We start from the raw sequence: 19,374 nt of genomic DNA, 5'->3' as shown, positions 1-19,374 counted from the left end.
GGTATTGATTTTTCCACACACCTTGTGTGTTGAGGAAATAAATTCGGCAAGCATCAACCTTGTGTGTTGTTTTTCAGCCAGACTCCCTTTGTATGTGAGCAGGGCCCACGTGAAGCTCTCGTAAAGGCAGAATCGGAGAACGCAGCAAGGCTGGGTGATTTTTCCGTAGGGTTCTGTCGGGATGGATCTGGATGGAAGGCACTTTGCGGGGCATTGGGACAGCCTCATTCTAAAATCTCTCCGCCAGCGTTGCATCTAGACCGGTGTTTCTCGACCTTGGCCGCTTTACGGCGTCTGGACTTCAACTCCCAGAATTCCCCAGCCAGCTAAGTTGGCTGGGGAATTCTGGGAGTTGAAGTCCAGACGTCATAAAGCGGCCAAGGTCGAGAAACACCGATCCAGACGTTGGGGGTTGCTGCGTGGGAGAAGCAGAAGGGGTCTCAGAGGGAAAAGGGGCAGTCGGGGCTGGTGGGTGGGGGAGTCATGACCCCACGCACTGCCTCCTCCTGCCGGGCCCGCTCTGCGGCCCCCACCTGAGAGACAGTGGTCCTTGGCACAAAGAGAGCGCCCCTCTCGGCCTGGAACGTGCCCACCTTTGCAGGGCGGCTCTTTCTCCTTGGCTATCGGAGGGAAGGCTTAGAGAGGCCCCTGCGTCCTGCCTCCTCTGTCCCCGCTCTCCCCACCCCACTCCACCCCCAGGCCCTCGGCGGCCTCCTGCCTTCCATCAGCCTATTTATAGCGCATTCTCTCAGCCGTTTGGCATGGAGGCAGAGAAGGAGGGACCGAGCCTGAGACACGTGGCCAGGCCAGCGACGGCGTGGGGACTTTGCACGGGACAGCCCCGAGAGCAGAAGTCAAGGGCCAGAGGTTGGCCTTCTTGGACCTCAGGTGCTCCCTGGGCATCCGGCACAAAGGCTGTGTCTTCTCCTGCTGGACATGAGGCTCCTTTCACTTGTCGGGGAGCTGCTGCTGCTGCTGGACGGGTCCTCTTTGAATGTGCTTTGTCCCTTAAAGCTGACTTTCCTGACCTGGCGCCTGCGGTCTTTATCTCTTTATTTAGAGCCAGTGTGGTGTCAGGGCGCAGGTGCCAGGCTAGAAACCAAGAAACCCTGAGTTCCAGTCCTCCCTTAGGCATTAAAGCCAGCTGGGTGACTTTGGGCCAGTCCATCTCCCTCTGCCCAGCCCACCCGGCAGGGTTGTTGTTTTGGGGAAAGTAGGAGGCCAGTGTACTCTTGCCCCTAATCCACAGCCTTTCCCACGGCACCACACAGTCCCAGCACGCCCGGACACCACAGGGCCACCCAGCAGCACTGGGGGCGACATGCCCCTTGTTGGCACTGCTTTCTCTTTGAATCCCCCAAGGGAAAATGAAAGGCTGGCTTCTTCCTGGGAAGGCAGTCTTGAGGCACAAACAGTGCTTGTGATCGAGGGTGTGTGTGTGCTCCCCATGGTACAAACCAGGATGTGCAAACCACGATGGGGTGATTGAAGCGCCTCCTGCTTTTTAATGTGTGTTGCGTCGCTTCAACGGCCCCGTTGCGGCCACCATCTTGACTTCCTTGGCCATGCCCCAGTACAAACCAAGGAGCAGCGACTGTGATGGAAACTGAAGGCACCCCTGTGCCAGTTGGGGCAGCTGGCTGTGCTTCTGAAGCACAGGACGAGATGCTGGTGCTCCATTTGTGGAGGGAAGGGCGAACGGCGGCCCTGCAATTAAAGTGTCTCCTGATGGAGGTGGCTGCTGCTCTGGGCTTCAGGGCGTGCCCAGGGAGGCCCCACGAGTGCCGCTTGCCCGCTTTCCGGGTCGTGTGCCGGCCTGGTGGGCGAGGGATCAGGGAAGGCGCTGCCGGACGGGAGGCTGGCGGTGGCGGCTCCTCGGCTGCCAGACGCCCACATCACTTCCTCCCGTACCAGGAGGCTTCGCTCGCTTCCTTCAACTGCTTCCCCGCAAGCAAGCGTTGTAAAAGCCCTGCTTGTTCTGGGCGGAGATCGGGGGCAGCTGGGCAGCGGGGGCCCCTCCGTGCCTGCCTGACATTCACGGCTATTTTTAGGTGGCCCCTATCAGCTCAGCTGTCCTTTCGCCTCTGGCTGCTGGGCAGGGCGCCGGCCCTTGGCTCGCCGATCGCGTTTTGCTCGCTCTTTCTCCAGCGGAAGCCTGCTGAGACGCCCGCGCTGCCGCTGCCGCCCACGAGAAACTGCTCTGGGCCTCGGCCCCCCAGCGCTCGGTAAGGAGGGCCTGTGCCCCCAGCCCAGGAATCGGTGGTTTGGGCAGGCGAGCTGAGCAAGGGGCCTGCTTTAAATATAAACAGCAGGGGAGGGGAGCCTGATGAACTTTCCTGGCCTGTGGCTCTGTAAGGCAAAGGAGCCGCTCCTTTGCCTTCACCCTGCCCAGGGCCACGGACCTCCAGTGGGCACCTGTTTCCCTGGCACACCTTCCATGCTGGGAGGGAGGGAGCGTGGTTTCCTGGGTGTGGGCTGGGAGTGTGTCCATGTTCCCCTGCCCTTGCCCGTTGCTGCCTCTTTGGTGGGAGAGAAAGGGTATGGACCTGGAGATGCCCTTGGGGCCGGGGGTGAGGGTTGATCCTGGGGTCCCCTCCTTGGTCAGGGCATCCCTGCGACTGTTTGAGAGGGCAGGGATCAGGATTTGAGCTTCTCTTGGTTGCATCCCTTGGCTCCGGGTATCGGGGTCTTTCACGCCCATTCCTAGTCCTTCTGGGCCTTGGAGAGAAGGGGAGAAATGGATGGGCAGAGAGCCCAATTCAGTCAAGGCTGCCTGGCCTACAAGACACGCTGGGTTTCTCTGCTTTGAATGGGCATAGCCATGGGGCTGAGGAAGGGCAGGACCGCCAGTGACTAAGCCCTCCGGTAAGCCTGCTCCTTCGTGCCCACCAGAATTGTGAGAGCGAGGTAAGCAGGATTTGCCAGGGCTCGCAGGCTCTGCTCACCTTCCCGTTTAGGGCCATAAGCAATGCCAGCGTTCGCCAGCCAAGTGGGTGGGCACCTGACCTGGAGTCAGCCTCTCAGAATAACTGCTCAGCAAACAGAGGAAGGGATCTGGTATGTCGAAAAATGCCCTGCCTCTTTGGGGTGGAGGAGCTGCCAGGATCCAGTCGCCCCCAAGGCTCCCCAGGGCACCCATTCTCTTGACCGGAGCTCCGAACGATGGCCTGGGGCAACTCCCCTCTCCCAGACTTGGGGAGGGGAAGCAGTTCTCTTCTAGTACTTGACAGGGGAGTTCCCTGCAGTTACCTGGAGCTCCCGTGAGGCCAAGTGGACGGACCATAACGGACCTGAGGGCCAATTCTGGCAGTCTTTGGCCGGCCTGTTTACAGCCTGGTCAGCCCGGGTGCCTTTTTTTTTTACAGGCAGCCCAGCAAGGCAGCCCAGCGAGCCTTTGGACTCTCTCTCTCTCTGGAGAGTGGGTTGGGTTTCTGGGTTGCAGGTGTGGGCTTCTGCCTTGGCCTGGTGGGAAGAGACACCTGCATGGAAAAGGAGATTCAGGGTTGCTGGATGGTTGAAGATTCAGCTGTTACTCTGGTGATGCTTCTCTTTTCTTCCCAACCTGGACTTCAACTCCCAGAATTCCCCAGCCAGCACTGCTCGCTGGGGAATTCTGGGAGTTGAAGTCCACCCTTCTCAAAGTGCCGGGTTGGAGAAACACAGCGTTAAAGGGCGCCTTTTCTAAAGAAAGACTTTTGCTTTCTGCTGCAAGTCAGCAGGAAATGGTGTGCCTGGCAATTTGCTCTTAGATTTTGGCTCTGTGGTTTCAAGTGAGTTTGGGAGGCACAGCGGATGGGTTTCGGGGCTGCCGTGGGTCATGATCATGAGTTGCCAGCCCCGGTGGGAGGTTAACAAGCCGTGGCTGCCTGTCTCCTATAGTCGTGCTCAAGTGAAGAGAATGCCAAGGCATGCCCCCCCCCCCCCCCCGGTGAACTTTCCTAGGTAGTTAGCGTAACGGCCCATGGAATAATGGGACTTTTCCTGGACAGGTTAGCAGAGTTAACAGCTGCTGTTTTACCCAAGTCCACTGGTGCCTAATTTATTATCCTGGTCAATGGCTTGTTAAGTTTCAAGCTGCCGCTGTAAATATGGTTAGGTTAGCCAAAGGTATCGGATCTCCCAGCAAACAAACAAGGGGATCAGCTGAAGCAGGAAGGCAGAAGGACTCCACAGTGCACTTTGGTGACGTTCAGCCATCCTAGCCCAACGAAGGTTCGCTGAAGAACGTAGCCCGGAAGGAAATTGGGGGTTGCGTTAATCGCAGGTGGAAAAGAGGCGTCAGGAACAGCCCACGCGGTGGGGAGGCACAAAGCAAATATTGTCACAGTTCCTTTGGGTGTTCCGATGCTGTAAAAAATGGGAAAATTGTGCTTGAAGGAGTTGCTGAAGCCGTTATCTGGAGGCTGCCAGACATGGCAAGGGCTGTAGGGGGCATTTGCAGGGAGAGGGCTGCGTGTGTGTGTGTGTGCGTGTGAAAGTCACGATGGCAGCTGCAATGCCTACAAAATTAGGGTTTCCGTGTCCTGAGGTTCAGGTAGCAGTTTGATGCTGAACTGAAATTTGGCTCCAAGGGAGTTACTGTGTGGGTCTTGGTGGGCCTGGGACCCCACGGCCAGACCCCGCGTGGCCTCTTCAGTCTCTGTGCACCTTACTTTCTCTCTCCCCCTTTTCCTTCCCCTCAGGATTTCAGACTTCCAGCCCTGAGCGCCTGCAGCCATGGCCTTTTCATCGCGGTTTGCATTTTGGGAGCAAAAGGGAAGTCTCTTTGCTGCTGTTGCTGCTAATTCCCCCCCCCACACACTTCTTCTTTTCTTGCACACTTTGCATATGAGCCCCCAGAAGCATGTAGAAGGGAGACGGGGGTGGGTGCCAAAAGCAGAAGAGGGAGTTGGCTCCAGACCGCCACAAGACGCACTGAGGTTCTGGGTTCTTTGTCTGTCATCGGGGAGTCGCCCTCTGATCGACCTCGGATCCCATCCAGCTTGAGTGAGGAGCAGAGGTCGCTCATGGGGGAGGTTGGCCTCCCCGATTCCCGGAAGCCCCCCAACCTCTGCTGAGCGAACTGGTGGCCACCCCCTCCAGTGCTCTGCATCACCCTTGACCGGAATAACCTGCACGAGAATTGCCTTGTTTACTAACTGCACCACCTGTCTGAACTCTTTGGTTGTGCAAAGCACGGAGGCTTTATTGATTGATTGATTGATTGATTGATTGATTGATTGATTTTTCAAATTTCTATCACTGCCCATCGCTCCCGAAAAGGGGACTCTGGGGGGTTTACAGTCAGAATCAAAACACATAAATTACAATATAAGTAACTCTATAGAAATAAAATACAAAATATAACATCCAGCAGCGCAGGTCTTGTTTGTTGGGGAGAGATCTATGATACTAGCCACCCCCAAGATGAACTGGTGCCCCTCCCACCCCAAGCGAGGCGGCAGAACCAGGTTTTTAGGTTCTTCCGGAAGGTCTGGAGCGAAGGGGCCTGTCCGGCCTCCGGGGGCAGCGTGTTCCAGAGGGCGGGGGCCGCTGCAGAGAAGGCCCGCCTGCTGGACCCCGCCAGGTGGAATTCCTTTGCTGATGGGGCCCACAGCACGCCCTCTCTGCATGACCGGGAGGGACGGGCCGATGAAGCGGGGAAGAGGCGGTCCCTCAGGTAGCCTGGCCCTGATAACCAACACCTCGAATTGGACCCGGAAGCAGACTGGTATCCAATGCAGCTCACATAGCAAAGGTGTTATGTGCGCCCTTCTAGGGGCACCAAAAATAACCTGCGCGGCCGCATTCTGGACCAGCTGAAGCTTCCGGATACTCTTCAAGGGTAGCCCCATGCAGAGTGCAGTGCAATAGTCTATGTGGGAGATGAGCAGGGCATGAGTGACCGTGCGAAGGGCCTCCCGATCCAGGCAGGGCACAACTGGTGCACAACACGCAGCTGCACAAAGGCCCTTCTGGCCACGGCTGCCACCTGCTTTTTGAGCAGGAGCCGTGAGCCCACAAGGACCCCCAGTTACGCACCGGGTCTGTCTGGGGCGGTGCCACCCCTTCCAGAACCAAGGATGACAAAGTCCCGGATACGGCAGAGCCCTTAACCCACAGCCACTCCGTCTTACCAGGGTTCGGCCGAAGCCTGTTGCTCCCCATCCAGACCCCCACAGCCCCCAGGCACCGAGGGAGGGCAGTCACAGCATCACTTACCTCACCCGGGATGGAGATACACAACTGAGTACCATCGGCATACTGATGATACCTCACCCCGTAGTGACGGATGATCTCGCCCAGTGGTTTCATGCAGATGTTGAATAGGAGAGGAGAGAGCACCGAACCCTGCGGCACCCCACAATGAGAGGTCGAGGGTCGGAGCCCTCCCCCCTATCACCACCAACTGGGACCGGCCCTGGGGGAAGGAGGTGAACCAGCGCAGAACCACGCCGCCCTCCCCCAGCTCCCTGGGCCGACCCAAAAGGGTACCATGGTCGATGGTATCGAAAGCCGCTGAGAGGTCAAGAAGAGCCAGGATGGATGCATGGATGGATGGAGCCAGGCTTTGATTTTGGGGCGGGGGGTGGTCCTTCACACCAAAGTTTTCCACCATTGGTCTTGACTCCCACACCTCCCCCAGTGTGGGCAATCTGGGGAACTTCAGCCCTTTTAGAAGAGGTACCAGTAACCTTTCCTGGGGTATCTGGGCATTGCCATTAGGAGGGTAAACCCCAGAAACCCAGCTTTGAGGGGGCTCTGAGTGTGCGTTTGGCCTTTGCACAGTTTGTGGCATCTTTTCTTTGCTCTGGTGCGTGGACTGAGTGGCTATGGAGCCTGTGGAGCCCATGCCTTGCCCACAGAGTGATGTCCGTGCTCCTTGGAGTCCTTGATCATCGTGATGCTTTTCGAGAAATTTATTCACAGGCCAGGTTGGAAGCAACATCCTGTCAGGTCATCAAATTGTGTCCACGTGAATAAAGCTGCCTACGGTTTGCTTTGATCATATCCTCTGCAAGTTTCCTGCATAATTTTCTGTAAACGGCTTCAGGTTTGGTAACTATAAAACAGCTGCAAAAAATCAGGAAGAGCCTGGTAGCACCTTTTTGACTAACAAATTTTATTAAAAGGCAGAAGCTTTTGTGAGCTTATTAAAAGATGCTGCCAAACTCTTCCTCATTTTTGCAAAACCATTAGAATCCTTTGTTCCACAAGAACAGTAAGATGGAGGAAATACAATAACAAAATTTAAATCCTACATTGGCCTGTAGGCACAAAAGCTCCTGCCTTTAAATATAATGTTTTAGTCAGAAAAGGGGCTACTAAGCTCCTGATATTTGGCTGCCGTAGACTAACACTGCTCTCCTCCTAAAATGTCTATAATCTGGAGAGTCTACAAGGATTGAGGCAGTAAATAAATAAAAACAAATAAGTACAATGATTTCCCACCCCTGCAGATTTCCCTGTGTTTCTTGGGCCTGAAGGCTTCATTGGCAGTGAAGGTGAAGAGCAGTTACTGGCCAAATAGTAGAGTGGGCCACTACAGGTAGTCCTCGCTTAACGACCATTTGTTCAGCAATGGCTTGGACTTATGACGGTGCTGAAAAAACCCAACTTACGACCAGTCCTCTGACAGCCGTCACAGTGTATCCATGATCATGTGATTGCAATTTGGGCATTTAGCAAATGGTTTGCGTTTACAACCATTGCAGCATCCCATGGTCATGTGATTGCCATTTTTGACCTTCCTAGCCAGCTTCTGGCAAGCAAAATCAGTGGGGAACTGTGTGATTTGTTTAACGACTACGTGCTTCACTTAATACCTGTGGTGATTTGCTTAACAACCACCGCAAAAAAGGTTGTAAAATTGGGTCAGATTTGCTTAATGACCGCTTTGCTTACAACTGAAATCCCGGTCCCAATTATGGTCATTAAGCGAGGACTACCTGTATCATGAGGCTGGACTTTCCTTCGAACCCTGCGAATCCCGGCTGTTGCTGGCTTGGCTTTCTTCTTGCTTGGATCCTCCTGGAGCGCTTTTCCGTCCTTGAGACCCCAGGGGTGAAGTTCAGCAGTTGCTGCGAAGTGGATCTAGTACTGGTGTCCAAACAGGGCTCCAGGGAGTAATCCTAACCCCTTCGATGCTGTGGAAACCTGCTGAGCAGGGAACACAAACGGACTAAAAACGTGCAAGCAGAAAAGTGTGGGTGTGTCCGTGTGTGCATGCGGCCTTGACATGGTCCTGACTGGTGTGGGTGAAACGTCGCCTCTTCTCTCTTTGCCTTCCTCAGGTTAAGGATGAAGACAAGCTTTTAGCAGTGAAAAAAAACGGGAAAGAGGAAGGGCCCGTAAGTGAACTTGTGTTTGAGCATGGCGTTCGTTCGTCTGGTCTAGGCCGACTTTAGGGCCCGGATAAGCGTGGCCCCGATGCCCGCTTCACCTGCCTTGGCCAGACCATTTTAGGGCTGAAGGAAACAGGGTTGTGGGATGGGAGGGTCGTGGTTATCTTCAGCCATTCTGTGGGGAGCTGAAGGTTCCTACGGCTTTGCTGGTGGTGTTGATTTTGCTGGAATCTTGGGGGGAGAAGGAGGGGGGAGCAGGATGGTGGCCATGGGAAGATACAGGTAGTTCTCATCTTACGACCACAGTTGGGACCGGAACTTCGGTCACTAAGCAGTGAGGTCATTAATTGAGGCATTACATGACCACGCCCGCTTTTACGACTTTTTTGACTCAGTCGTTAAGCAAATCATGTCGTTAAGCAAATCTGGCTTCCCCCGTTGAGTTTGCTTGTCGGAAGCCAGCTGGGAAGGTCGCAAATGGCGATCACGTGACCCCAGGACACTGAATACATGCCAGTTGCCAAGTGCCCGAATTCGGATCACGTGACCCCGGGGACACTGTAGCAGTCATAAGCATGAGGACCGAACACAAGTCACTTTTCTCAGCGCTGTCGTAACTTTGAACAGTCGCTAAATGGATGGTCGTAGGTCAAGGACTCCCTGTAATCCAGATACAAAGGGGTAGGAGAGAGAAAGGAGGAGGCAGAGGAAGGGAGATAGAGACATGGAGATGGTGGTACAGTTTACAGCTTACCTGACCGTTAGCAAGCCTTCCCAGGGTTTTTTGTGGAGCCCTTCCGGGTAGCCAGCCACCGTTTTTTTCACCTTGTTTCTCGTTGCCCCTCCCCACCCCACTTGGTTGCACTGACCTTGCCTGCACTGCTTCTTTTGAATTCTCCCAAAGCGGGCATTTTCTTGCTGTGGGTCAGCAGTGTGTTGTCCAGGGAGAGCCACCCGGCTGGTCTCTGTCTGTGCATACAGCCAAGCCTTGGGAGATGCCGTGGCATGACCCCTTTGTGTCTCTGTAACCGTAGTCGGATTCCTTGAGTGCAGAGAAGGAAGAACCCCGCAGTCTGCAGAGCCCGGAGCCTCCCAAGCGTTCCGGCAGAGTGAAGAGTCCAGACCCGCTGGTCAACGGGGAGGCCCAGCACTCCAGCGAGGCTGTGAATGGCCTGGAAGGGCCCCGTGGAACCATCTCGGAGTCTCAGCCCAAGGCCCCCAGAGACGATGCCCAGGGCCTCTCCCGGAAAAGAATGGGCAAGGTGGTGCACAAGGTGGTACGCAAAGTTCTTTCTGGGGAGGACGCCGAAGTCTCCAAGGAACCGCCGAAGAATAGCAAGTGCCCCGAGCCAGGCAAAAAGGGGGAAAAGCCTCCCCACAGGGTCCTCTCCCCACCCCCCAGACTGCTCTCTCCCCCTCCTCGTCCGTCTCTGTCCCTGAAGTCCGACCCACCCAAGGAGGCTGCCCTCAAGGACGACCTCTCGGCGGGGCTGAAAAGCCTGATGTCAAGAGCCAAGAGCAGAGAACATCGGCCCCACTCCAGGCAACACGGGAAGAAGGAGGAGGCGGCCCCCCCTGAGAAGGCTAAGCCTCCACCCCTTCCGGAAGGGAAGTCCTTGGATGCCAAAAGCACCCAGGAGCCCAAGCGGTCATCGGAGGCACTGGCAAAGCCGGCCACCCAGGAAGCGGGCGCTGCGAGCCAGGTACCGCTGTGCCCAGTGTGCACGTGCACGGTCTTTGGGCGCATGAGGCTGGCTGGGGGGGTCGGCAAATCCTCTGTGGCATGTGGTTTGTTCTTTGTTTTTGCAGAGAGGGCAATAGGCGTTGGTTAACCTACAGTTCTCTATGCACGGGGCAGCGTTTCTCAATTTTGGCCACTTTAAGATGGGTGGACTTCAGTTCCCAGATTTCTGGGCGTTGGTCCACCCATGTTGAAGTAGCCAAGGTTGAGAAACGCTGGCATGGGGCCTGCTGCTAATCCTGCTGTGCCAAAGCGAAGTGAGTGTCGCTTCTTCCACACCTGTCCCCGAGCTTGCGCCAGTTGTGGGCGCTTTTAGCTGTGAGGATGAGCCAAAAGGCGTGTAGACACCCGCGAGGGGAAGCTGGGAATTCAGTTTCACAAGTCAGTTTGGGTTGTAACTTCATGGCTGGGACATGCTTGCTTTCTCTTGTTAAAGGCCCGGCTGGTTTAAGTCCTTGCCCTGCATTAAACTGGCGCAGTCCTTTGGCTGAGGGCCAACCCATCTTCGGGAGGGAGGGTGCATGTGTGCATTTTCGCACCCTCTCCCCTCTCGCCCCTTGACTGAATTCCTTGTAATCTTGCCACCTCGCCTTGAACCACGAGGGGGTGAAACCTCTGCATCCAGTCCTTGAGAGGCGTATTTTGTTAACTTCCTTGATTAGAGAAAAAACTGTGTCTCCGTTTACGGCTGACTGGAAACCCCTTACAGAGTTTTTGCACGAAGCGGAAAAAAATGCACTTACGATTTGTGGTTTTGGTGATTAGAGAAAAAAATTGGATAATAGAAAAAAGTGAGCTTTTTTTTGTAATCATAGAGTAAGAGTTAATTAAGTAATTGTACTTATATTTGCTGCAGAAGAAATCAGAAGCTTCTTTCTATTTCTTTTTGTTCTCTCTGTACTCCTTCCTTCCTTCCTTCCTTCCTTCCTTCCTTCTTTTATGTTTTATTAGTTTGTGTTTTTATTTTCTTTGTAAAACGTTTAATAAGATTTATATATAAAAAAAGATCTTGAGAGGCATATTTTGGTTTTGCTAACACTGCTTGGTGTGACGCGTTTGACTAATAAGGCTGAAGACCACATATGTGTTGAAGGGAGCAGATGAGCCTCCCAGCTTTGCAACTGAAATAGTGGGATTTCCCATCATTCACACCCTGCTTTTGGCTTGATTGAATTGATGTTTCTACGCTTAACTACTGTATTAACCTATCACTTTATTTTAAAAGTTAGGAGGGAAGAAAAAAAAACACTTCTTTGAGGAGTGACCAATTTTTGCTTAGTTCAAACCTGGAGGGAAATTGGAATAGAGGTAGTCCTTGACTTATGACCACAATGGGGACCGGAAAATTTGTCATTAAGTGGTGCAGTCATTAAGCGAGGCATCACGTGACCATACCTGATTTCACAACATTTTTGTGGTGGTCGTTAAGCGAATCACACAGTTCCCCATTGACTTTGCTTGTCTGAAGCTGGCTGGGAAGGTCGCAAATGGCGATCACGTGACCCTGGGACACTGCAACCGTCATAAATACACGCTGGTTGCCAAGTACTCAGATTCTGATCACGTGACCCTGGGGGTGCTGCAACAGTCGTAAATGCGAGGACAGGTCGTAAGTTACTTTCTCAGTGCCATCATAACTTCAAACAGTCGTTAAACAAATGGTCGTAAGTCGAGGGCTACCTGTAGTTGCACTGCATCCACAGAAGGTGCTTATGGCTGAAGAAATGGGCCTGTCTTCATCCCGATGTATGCTCCGTTCGTTCCACCTGGCACGTGAACAGAATGTGCACTGGGATTTTCCCTGCAGGTGTTCGCAAGTATAGGTGCTTGTGTGTGTGTGTGCATGTGAATGTGCACATGCAGGCCTGCATTGTCACAGGGATTCTGAGGCACAGTCTGACTTGATCTGCTTGCTTCTGCCAAGCCGGCTCCTTCAAAGGAGAAGCCCCAGCCTGCCAAGCCAGAAGTGAAGCCTCCGCCACCCTCGGTCGTGGGAGAGGGGCCAAAGCAGGTGTGTCTTGAGCAGACGGCGTGGAATATGAGGGTGTTGGTGAGCAGAGGCCTCGCAGCTGAGGGAAGAGAGTTGTGCTGGGGGGGGGGGGGGCTGAGTTTTAGCTTCTGGCCTGAGGCCCAGAAGACGGGACCTGCAGGAGGTGATGGGCAGCTGGAGTGTTGGCTGGTGGTTGTTGTCCGGAGACTGGAGCCCAGAGGAAGCTGCCGACGCCCCTCCTTGTCTCCTGGAGGATGGCAATGCCCGCGTCTCCCGGTGCCCTCTCCTGAAGGGGCTGCGTCTCACTTTGATGAACTGCAAGGGGCTCGGTGCTGTCGGTGAGGGCTGCCCTTCTGTTTGTGCCCTGCTGGCGTAACTCAGTCCTTTTCAAACTTGGCAACTGTAAGATGGGTGGACGGGCTGGGGAACTCTGGGAGCTGAAGCCCCGCCATCTTAAAGTTACCAAGTGTGAGAAACCGGGGTGCAACTGCTGCCTTGCTTGCTCAGATCCCCCTGGCTGTGCCAGGAGTGGGTGCTTCCACGTGCAGGTTGTGTAACGCAGCTGCCTTCGCTGGCTTCCCTCGTGGGATTCGGTGAGGAGCCCATTGGATGCCCTTCTCCGTGGGCAGCCCTCCCCGTGTTTTCCTGCTGCTTCCTCTGTCTCTTTACTCACGCCGAAAAAGGGTGGGTGGTAAAGGGAGGCAGGTTTGGTTGGCCTGGGCAGAAGATGCAGCTGCTGGTCCCTCTGTCCCCCCTCCTCCTCCTCCTCCTCCTCCTCCGGCAGCTCTTCTCGCCAAGGTTCCTGTGGGGCAGACCCTTCCCTCTGCTGCCAGGCCCCCCGCCTCACTGCTCACCTCTCTCTCTCCTCTTCTCTTCTCCCACCTTGCTGCCTTAGCCGGAGCCAGAGACTGCCGTGGCTGCACCCAGCCAGGTACGGTATCCCGGCGCCCTGGACCTCCCTCCATCTCCCGCCTGCCTCTGGGTTGATGTGTGTGCTCGTGCAACTTGCTGGAATGTAAGGCTTTCTCCACCTCTTGCGTTTGGCCTGGGTTTTGCTTCCCGACACGCCAGGCGCAGGCTTAGTTTTGCTTTGCCAGGCTGCCGTGGTGGGAGTGAGCTTGCTCCAAAGTGGCCGTGGCCACGCAGAAAAGGGGCGGCTTGCTTGGGAAGGGAAGGGAAGGGAAGGGAAGGGAAGTCACTGTCCGGAGGACCCCCTCTGCCCACAGGTCAGTGGAAACTAAGCAAGGAACTACAGAGGGCAGGGTAATCGCCTGGCCCAATTCCATCACCTTAATCGTCCAGTGCTCCATTGAGGGGATTTGATGTGTCTTAATTATATCTTGAAAAATAAATAATAAATAAATAATAAATAGGATAATTGCCTGGCCTGGAGGAAGAGTGATTCCAGAGCATGGTCGGTTAGCCCTGAGCACACAGGGCAAGGCTTTTTTGGGGGGGGTGTATAAAATGCTCCTACCAATTAATCGTGTGGAGTGCCAACCCCCCAGGTGGGACTTTAGACAGGAACTTAAAAGTTGGGTTTCTGCTCAGAAGAGGTCAGTGCAGCTGAACCAGGGGTGGCCACCGAGGCTCGTCCAGTGAGGAAATCGATTCCCAGCAGAAGCCCTTGCCTTCGGGCCGGAGACTGAAGGCCTTATGGAAGGAGAGGAAATTGAAAGTGGGGGGCCTGGTGCTCCGGGCAGAGCGGTCACTACAGCTACGCGGGCCCCTCTTGTTCCCAGCACTGGCCAGCCACGCACCTCTGGGCGCTCCAGGACGAGTCACGTGCTGGATAGCTCGCCCCCAGAGGCACACCCTTGCAGCCCGCTAGACACTGCTGCTTCACCGTCTGCAGGGGACAGGGGTGTGGCCAGCCACGGAGGGGAAGACCCTCTCAAGGCAGGCCAGCCCACATTATTTGCAAGGGGACCATGGCCCCCTTCCCCTCGCCAAGTGGCCCTTTTCTCACGCCGTGCCTTGGACTTCCTCCTCTCGTTCTAGGACGATGACCCCCTCGGGTTGTGCTCGGGGGAGGCCCCAGAGCTGGGGTGTTCCTTAGTGACGGAGGTGGTGCCGTCCACTTGGGTCTCCTGCCTTGCCTGGAGCCGGCCTGGGCGCTTCTCTTCCTCCCGGCCTCCACGGGCTCAGGCGGACAATGCCCTGTGGTTGCCTTTGGCCTGGATGTGGCTGGTTCTCAGCCACAGATTTGGCGGCTCCGTTCGCAACTCTGGAGCTCGCTGCGTGGGCTGGGGTGTGGCAGCAGAGTAGGTGTTGGTGTTTGTAAACACAGCCTTGTGTGGGTGGGTGAGATGTGTGTGTTGTGTTCTGCGGAGAAGCCATTTCCCTCTGCCAGCGTGCCCTGCAGTGGGGCTCTGCCCTTAGGAGTGCTGTTTAAATGAGGGTTATATGCCTCTCCTGCCCTTTCAAGGTTGGTGATGGGCCAGTTTCCATTATTTTTTAATCGTGGAAAGAGGAAAGGCTTTCAAGGCCACATGATAAAATTTCAAGGGGAGCTGGGTTTTAAACCAGGGTCTGAGAACCTAAATTCCTCCCCCCCTGTCCCCGGCAGACCATGACTGAAAAGGGTCTTCCCACTTTCTCCTTGGGGGTGCCCTCCAGTTGTTGCTTCTGCCTCTCCCCAGCTGCAAAGGCTAGTGTGGGCTGAGGACAAGGCCCATCCTGTACATCTGGGGGAGGTCAGAATGCACAGAGAGAGACTTTAGGTTGGCATTCCCAGAGGATTCCCGACTTGCTTCCTCCTCTTCCCCCAGGTGAGTCCAGGGTCAGGGGTTGCACGCTGTGTCCATCGGTGGCTACCTGCCTTTCTGGGATGGGGTAGCATTGCGTGCCGCATGCTCTGTGCCCTTCTTCTGATGCTGCCGTTGTGGAAAGGTGGAGGTGAACAACAGGAGCCAAAAGGCAGTTGGCCTTGTTGTCACTGGCCTTGTGTGTGCGTGCGTGCGTTATTCCACTAAACAACATGCGGGGAGGTAGAAATTCCAGAGTCGCTCACCAGCCAGACCTCTTAGTGAGCGAAAGGTGGGAAGGTGTGCCGGATGGGAGCCGGGATGGAGAGCGGTTGTGGGCCGATGCGCGGAATGATCCACGGCGAGGCAGAGAAGTGGTTTGGGTCCGTCAGCGCCTTGTGGTCAAAGCGAGGGCTGTGCAGTAACATGTCCCCCCCATTCCCCAACACGCATGGCAGGCCAAGACGGAGGAGCAGATTGCCGCCGAAGAGGCCTGGTACGAGACGGAGAAGGCGTGGCTGGTTCACAAGGATGGCTTCTCCTTGGGTAAGTGGGGGGGCCCTGGGGAGCCGCCTGTGCCCTCTCAGTGCCCCACAACATTTCACGGAGGGTTTCTGGTGGGGCCAGAGGGCTCTGCAAGGTGCGGCGAGGGCTGTGGTTGATTCTGTGGGTTTCTGCATTGTGGCAGCAGGACAGGTAGTAGTGCACAGCAGCATTTTCTTTGAAATGCTGGCACGGTGGATTTCCTCCCCCTGAAATGATCTTGTGGACCGGGAGGGGGGGAGAACAGCCCTGGAAAGTGCCGCTGTGCCCTCATTTCAGGATGTCGTGCTAGCTTTTGGGACGGGGGGGGGCGGGGGCTGTTGCGACCCTTCCTTTGTTTGGCTGGGCCGCCAGGTGGCAGCAGTGCCTGTTTGTGAGGCGGAGGTGGGCTCATCTGGGCGAGGGCATGGCCTTGCTTGGCTAGCTGGGTTCATGGCCCTCACCCCTCCTCTCCTCTCATGGCCGCACCCCCAGCGAGCCAGCTGAAGACTGACGCTGCCGGCGTCTTACCAGAGGGGAAGGTCAAAGTGAAGCTGGACTACGACGGGGCCCTTCTGGAGGTGGATGAAGACGACATTGAAAAGGTGGGCATGGGGAGCCGGGCCAGGCGTGCCCTTCCAAGAGCTGCTCCTGGCCCTGTCCAAACTAACCAGTTTTTTTTTTTAAATCTCTGTTTGTTCAGGCTAATCCTCCATCCTGTGACCGTTTGGAGGACCTGGCCAACCTCGTCTACCTCAACGAGTCCAGTGCCCTGCACACCCTGCGCCAGCGCTATGGCGGCAACCTCATACACACCTACGCCGGCCCCAACCTGGTGGTCATCAACCCTCTCAGCTCTCCCTCCATGTACTCGGAGAAGGTGGGTGCGGTGAGCACAGAGGACACCGGGGACTCCTGGCGGGCCTCGTCAGCCAGAGTTCTCCAGGATCCATGCTCTGACCCTCGGTTGGGAGGGCTTCAGCCAGAGAATTGCTGCCCAGGTGTGGCGATTGGCCTGACTCTCTGCTAGCGGCTCTTCCTTTGTAAGAAGGGTAGGCACCCTGTCTGCCGCTTGGTTTTTGCCACATCCATAACTGCCTGTTTATGGGCAATGCAAATCCCATACCACTGACTCCAGTAGCACTGCTAAGTCACCGTTTAGATTTCCCCCCCACCTCCGGTTAAACTGTCAGAGGAGCTGTGAGTATGGCTGTACTATCCATACATACCGCACGACATGCTGTGTCCAGAATGGTGAGGCGAGGGTTCGGCCTTCAGCCCAAATGACACACCTCCCACGCCAGAGAGAATGTGTCACCGAGTTAGGGAGAGATGCGGCAGTTAAAAAAATCCTCAGACTTCCCAAGAGGAATGAGGCTGTGGCTTTGCCATGACTGCAGAGTTTGTTCTTTGGGAACGGAATTGCTGACTGACTTGGGTAGAGACAGAGGCAGTTTGGTCTAGTGGCTAAGGCACCGGGCTAGAAACCGGGAGACGGTGAGTTCCAGTCCCGCCTTGGGCACAAAGCCAGCTGGGGGACCCTGGGCCAGCCACTCTCTCTCAGCCCTGGGAAGGAGGCAATGGCAAACCCCTTCCGAAAAATCTTGCCAAGAAAACTGCAGGGACTCGTCCAGGCGGTCTCCGAGAATCGGACACGATTGAACGGATAAAAAAGAGAGAGAGACGGTGGAAGAAAATGGTGGTGGGGTTGGTGGGGGATGGAATAGGAAGGTGTGTCCTGGAACATGGCAAGGCTGAGGCTGGACCACTCCCCACTGAACCGTTTCATGGCAGGCCCCTCCCAGAGAGTCCCTGAAATGAGCTGAGAACGAGGAAGCATCCGAGTAAAACGGGCCATCCAGAAGGAAGCTCTCTCAAAAACCTGGAAAAACATAAAAGTCCTTCACGTGGCCCCCTAAAACTTAAGCGCTTTAGCTGGCAAGGGCCTTGAAGAAGAGCCTCTGGTGCGGCGAGTAAGGAATGGGCAGAGGGCCTGTCTTCACGCTGGTCCTTTGCAAATGAATGATGTCCTCGGGCTGCGTCGGAGGCGGCTGGAGCAATCCTGTTGATGATGCCCACCCCTTCCCTACTCTGCCCCTGCCCTCCATCCATCCCTTCGCTGGAGTTTCCCAATGAGGCAGCACCTACAGGTAGTCCTTGCTTAACAACCACAAGTGAGACCAGAATTTTGGTTGCTAAGCAAAGTGGTCATTAAGCGAATCTGACCCGACTTTACAACCTTTTTGTGGTGGTCGTTAAGGGAATCACTGTGGGCGTTAAGTGGACCATGTGGTTGTTAAGTGAATCCCATGGTTCCCCATTGATTTTGCTTGCCAGAAGCTGGCTGGGTAGGTCAAAAATGGCAACCACGTGACCACGGGACGCTGCAACAGACATAAATGCGAACTGGTTGCCGAGCGCCCGAATTGTGATCACGTGACATCAGGGATGCTGTGACAGTCATAAGTGTGAGGACTGGCCATAAGTCAGTTTTCCCAGCAGTGTCATAAGTCCGAACCATCACTAAATGAGTGATCATTAAGCAAGGACTACCTGTACTCTTTGCTTGGAAGGACAGCAGAGAGTCTCCTGATCACAGATCTCCTTTGAAAGGAAGACCGGACCTGGGCTTTCGGCAAAGGCCTTGCCCCCAGGCTCTCTCCTCCTTGCAGGGCCATCAAGCCTTTCCTCTGTCAGCCATGTGTATTTGTCACATCCTTGCGATGCCCGTTCGCTGATGCCACGCTAACCTGGCTGCTTTCTCCAGGTGATGCACATGTTCAAGGGATGCCGCAAGGAGGACACGTCCCCTCATGTTTACGCTATCGCCCAGGCGGCCTACCGGGCCATGCTGATGAGCCGCCAGGACCAGTCTGTTGTCCTCTTGGGGAGCAGCGGCAGTGGCAAAACCACCAACTGCCAGCACGTGGTGCAGTACTTGGCCACCATCGCGGGCAGCTCCGGGAAGGTCTTCTCAGGTGGGCGTGGTGCTGGACCTGAGGAGGGTTGGCGGAACCGCACAGTGGGGCCTCTCCAGCTGGGGCCCGGAAGCCCAGCGGGGAAGGATGGAGCCTCAGTCGTGGGCCCATCCAGTTTCTCTTGAAGGTTTCAGACCAAAAGGGTCTTTCCGAGCTACAGGGAGGGCAGCTGAGACAGAACCTGGCGAATCGGGGCTCCGTCAAAGCGCTGCGGCTCCGTCCCTTTCCTGCCTCAGCAACTCTCGGGAGAAGCCGTGCACAGGCAGGGGGAAGCCTCTGGGGGTCTGGGGCAAGGGCACCTGCTTCCTCCCGACAGCTGTACCTGTCATAGGAGAAGGAACAAAAGTTGCAAGGGTAGGCAGGAGACCATCGGGATCGTCTGGCCAGCCCTGGAGGGACAAAGAGACCATAAGGGGGCATCTCAGCTACGTGTCTGTGGCGGGATGAGAGTATGTCCACAGCGGCCCAGGTGGTTTGTTGGGGCCCTGTAGAAAGTAGCAGGGACGGCTGTAACCTCATGGAGATGATTTTTGCCCCTTCGGGGTCAGGCAGGAGTGAGGAGACCCATAGCCTTGAGTTACTGGATCCAGGACAGAAACCGTCCCTTCTCTCCCCTGTAGGCCACCTGTCACCCCCAACGCTGCTACAACCACTTCCCACTCTCTTTTCCTTAGAGAGACGCTGCCCCCCCACGCGCATGTGTTGCTGGTGGCCCCCTGTGGTTGTAGGTCTTTCTGAGCCTGCAGCCTCCGAAATCCTTTGGGGATTTGGCCTTGCCCCTCGTAGCCTTCAGCCCGGCCAACACCCGAGCATTCAGAGAGGGAATCGCGATCCACCTATTTTGCACAGAATTTTGCACGAAACAGTGCAGCCACCCTGTTGCGGCCCCGTCTGTGAGAGTCTGCGTGTGGGTGGGTGGGTGGGGCGGCAGGTATTAAGAATTGCTCTGGATCCTGGTGATGGCCAGTGGGGGTGCAAACATGCTCTGCGCGGGGGGTGCACTTGCGCATGGACGCCCACAGAGATCACTCTAGGCCCGCACCTGCATGTTTTTTCTCGTTTCTGCCTTGGC

The 19,374-nt window shown here is 55.6% G+C and overlaps 1 protein-coding gene across 8 annotated transcripts in view; it reads left to right on the top strand.

Moving 5' to 3' along the window:
- The window catches only part of MYO18A (myosin XVIIIA), a 120,524-nt gene that overhangs the window by 31,599 nt on the left and 69,551 nt on the right, over positions 1-19,374 (top strand). For 5 of the 8 annotated variants that reach the window (XM_063295047.1, XM_063295038.1, XM_063295013.1 and 2 more), the window contains exons 2-6: positions 12,951-13,070; positions 15,261-15,348; positions 15,820-15,929; positions 16,028-16,204; positions 18,092-18,302. In XM_063295047.1, coding sequence (XP_063151117.1) covers positions 12,951-13,070; positions 15,261-15,348; positions 15,820-15,929; positions 16,028-16,204; positions 18,092-18,302 — 706 coding nt within the window. Of the gene's footprint in view, positions 1-8,233; positions 8,331-9,358; positions 10,028-12,950; positions 13,071-15,260; positions 15,349-15,819; positions 15,930-16,027; positions 16,205-18,091; positions 18,303-19,374 lie in introns of those variants that run through there. The other 3 variants (XM_063295030.1, XM_063295003.1, XM_063295021.1) reach the window with 3 other exon arrangements.

Source organism: Candoia aspera, chromosome 1 (genome assembly GCF_035149785.1).
Source record: "Candoia aspera isolate rCanAsp1 chromosome 1, rCanAsp1.hap2, whole genome shotgun sequence".
In the NCBI taxonomy this organism is placed as follows: domain Eukaryota; kingdom Metazoa; phylum Chordata; class Lepidosauria; order Squamata; family Boidae; genus Candoia; species Candoia aspera.
This window is presented reverse-complemented; position numbering and strand designations above follow the sequence as displayed.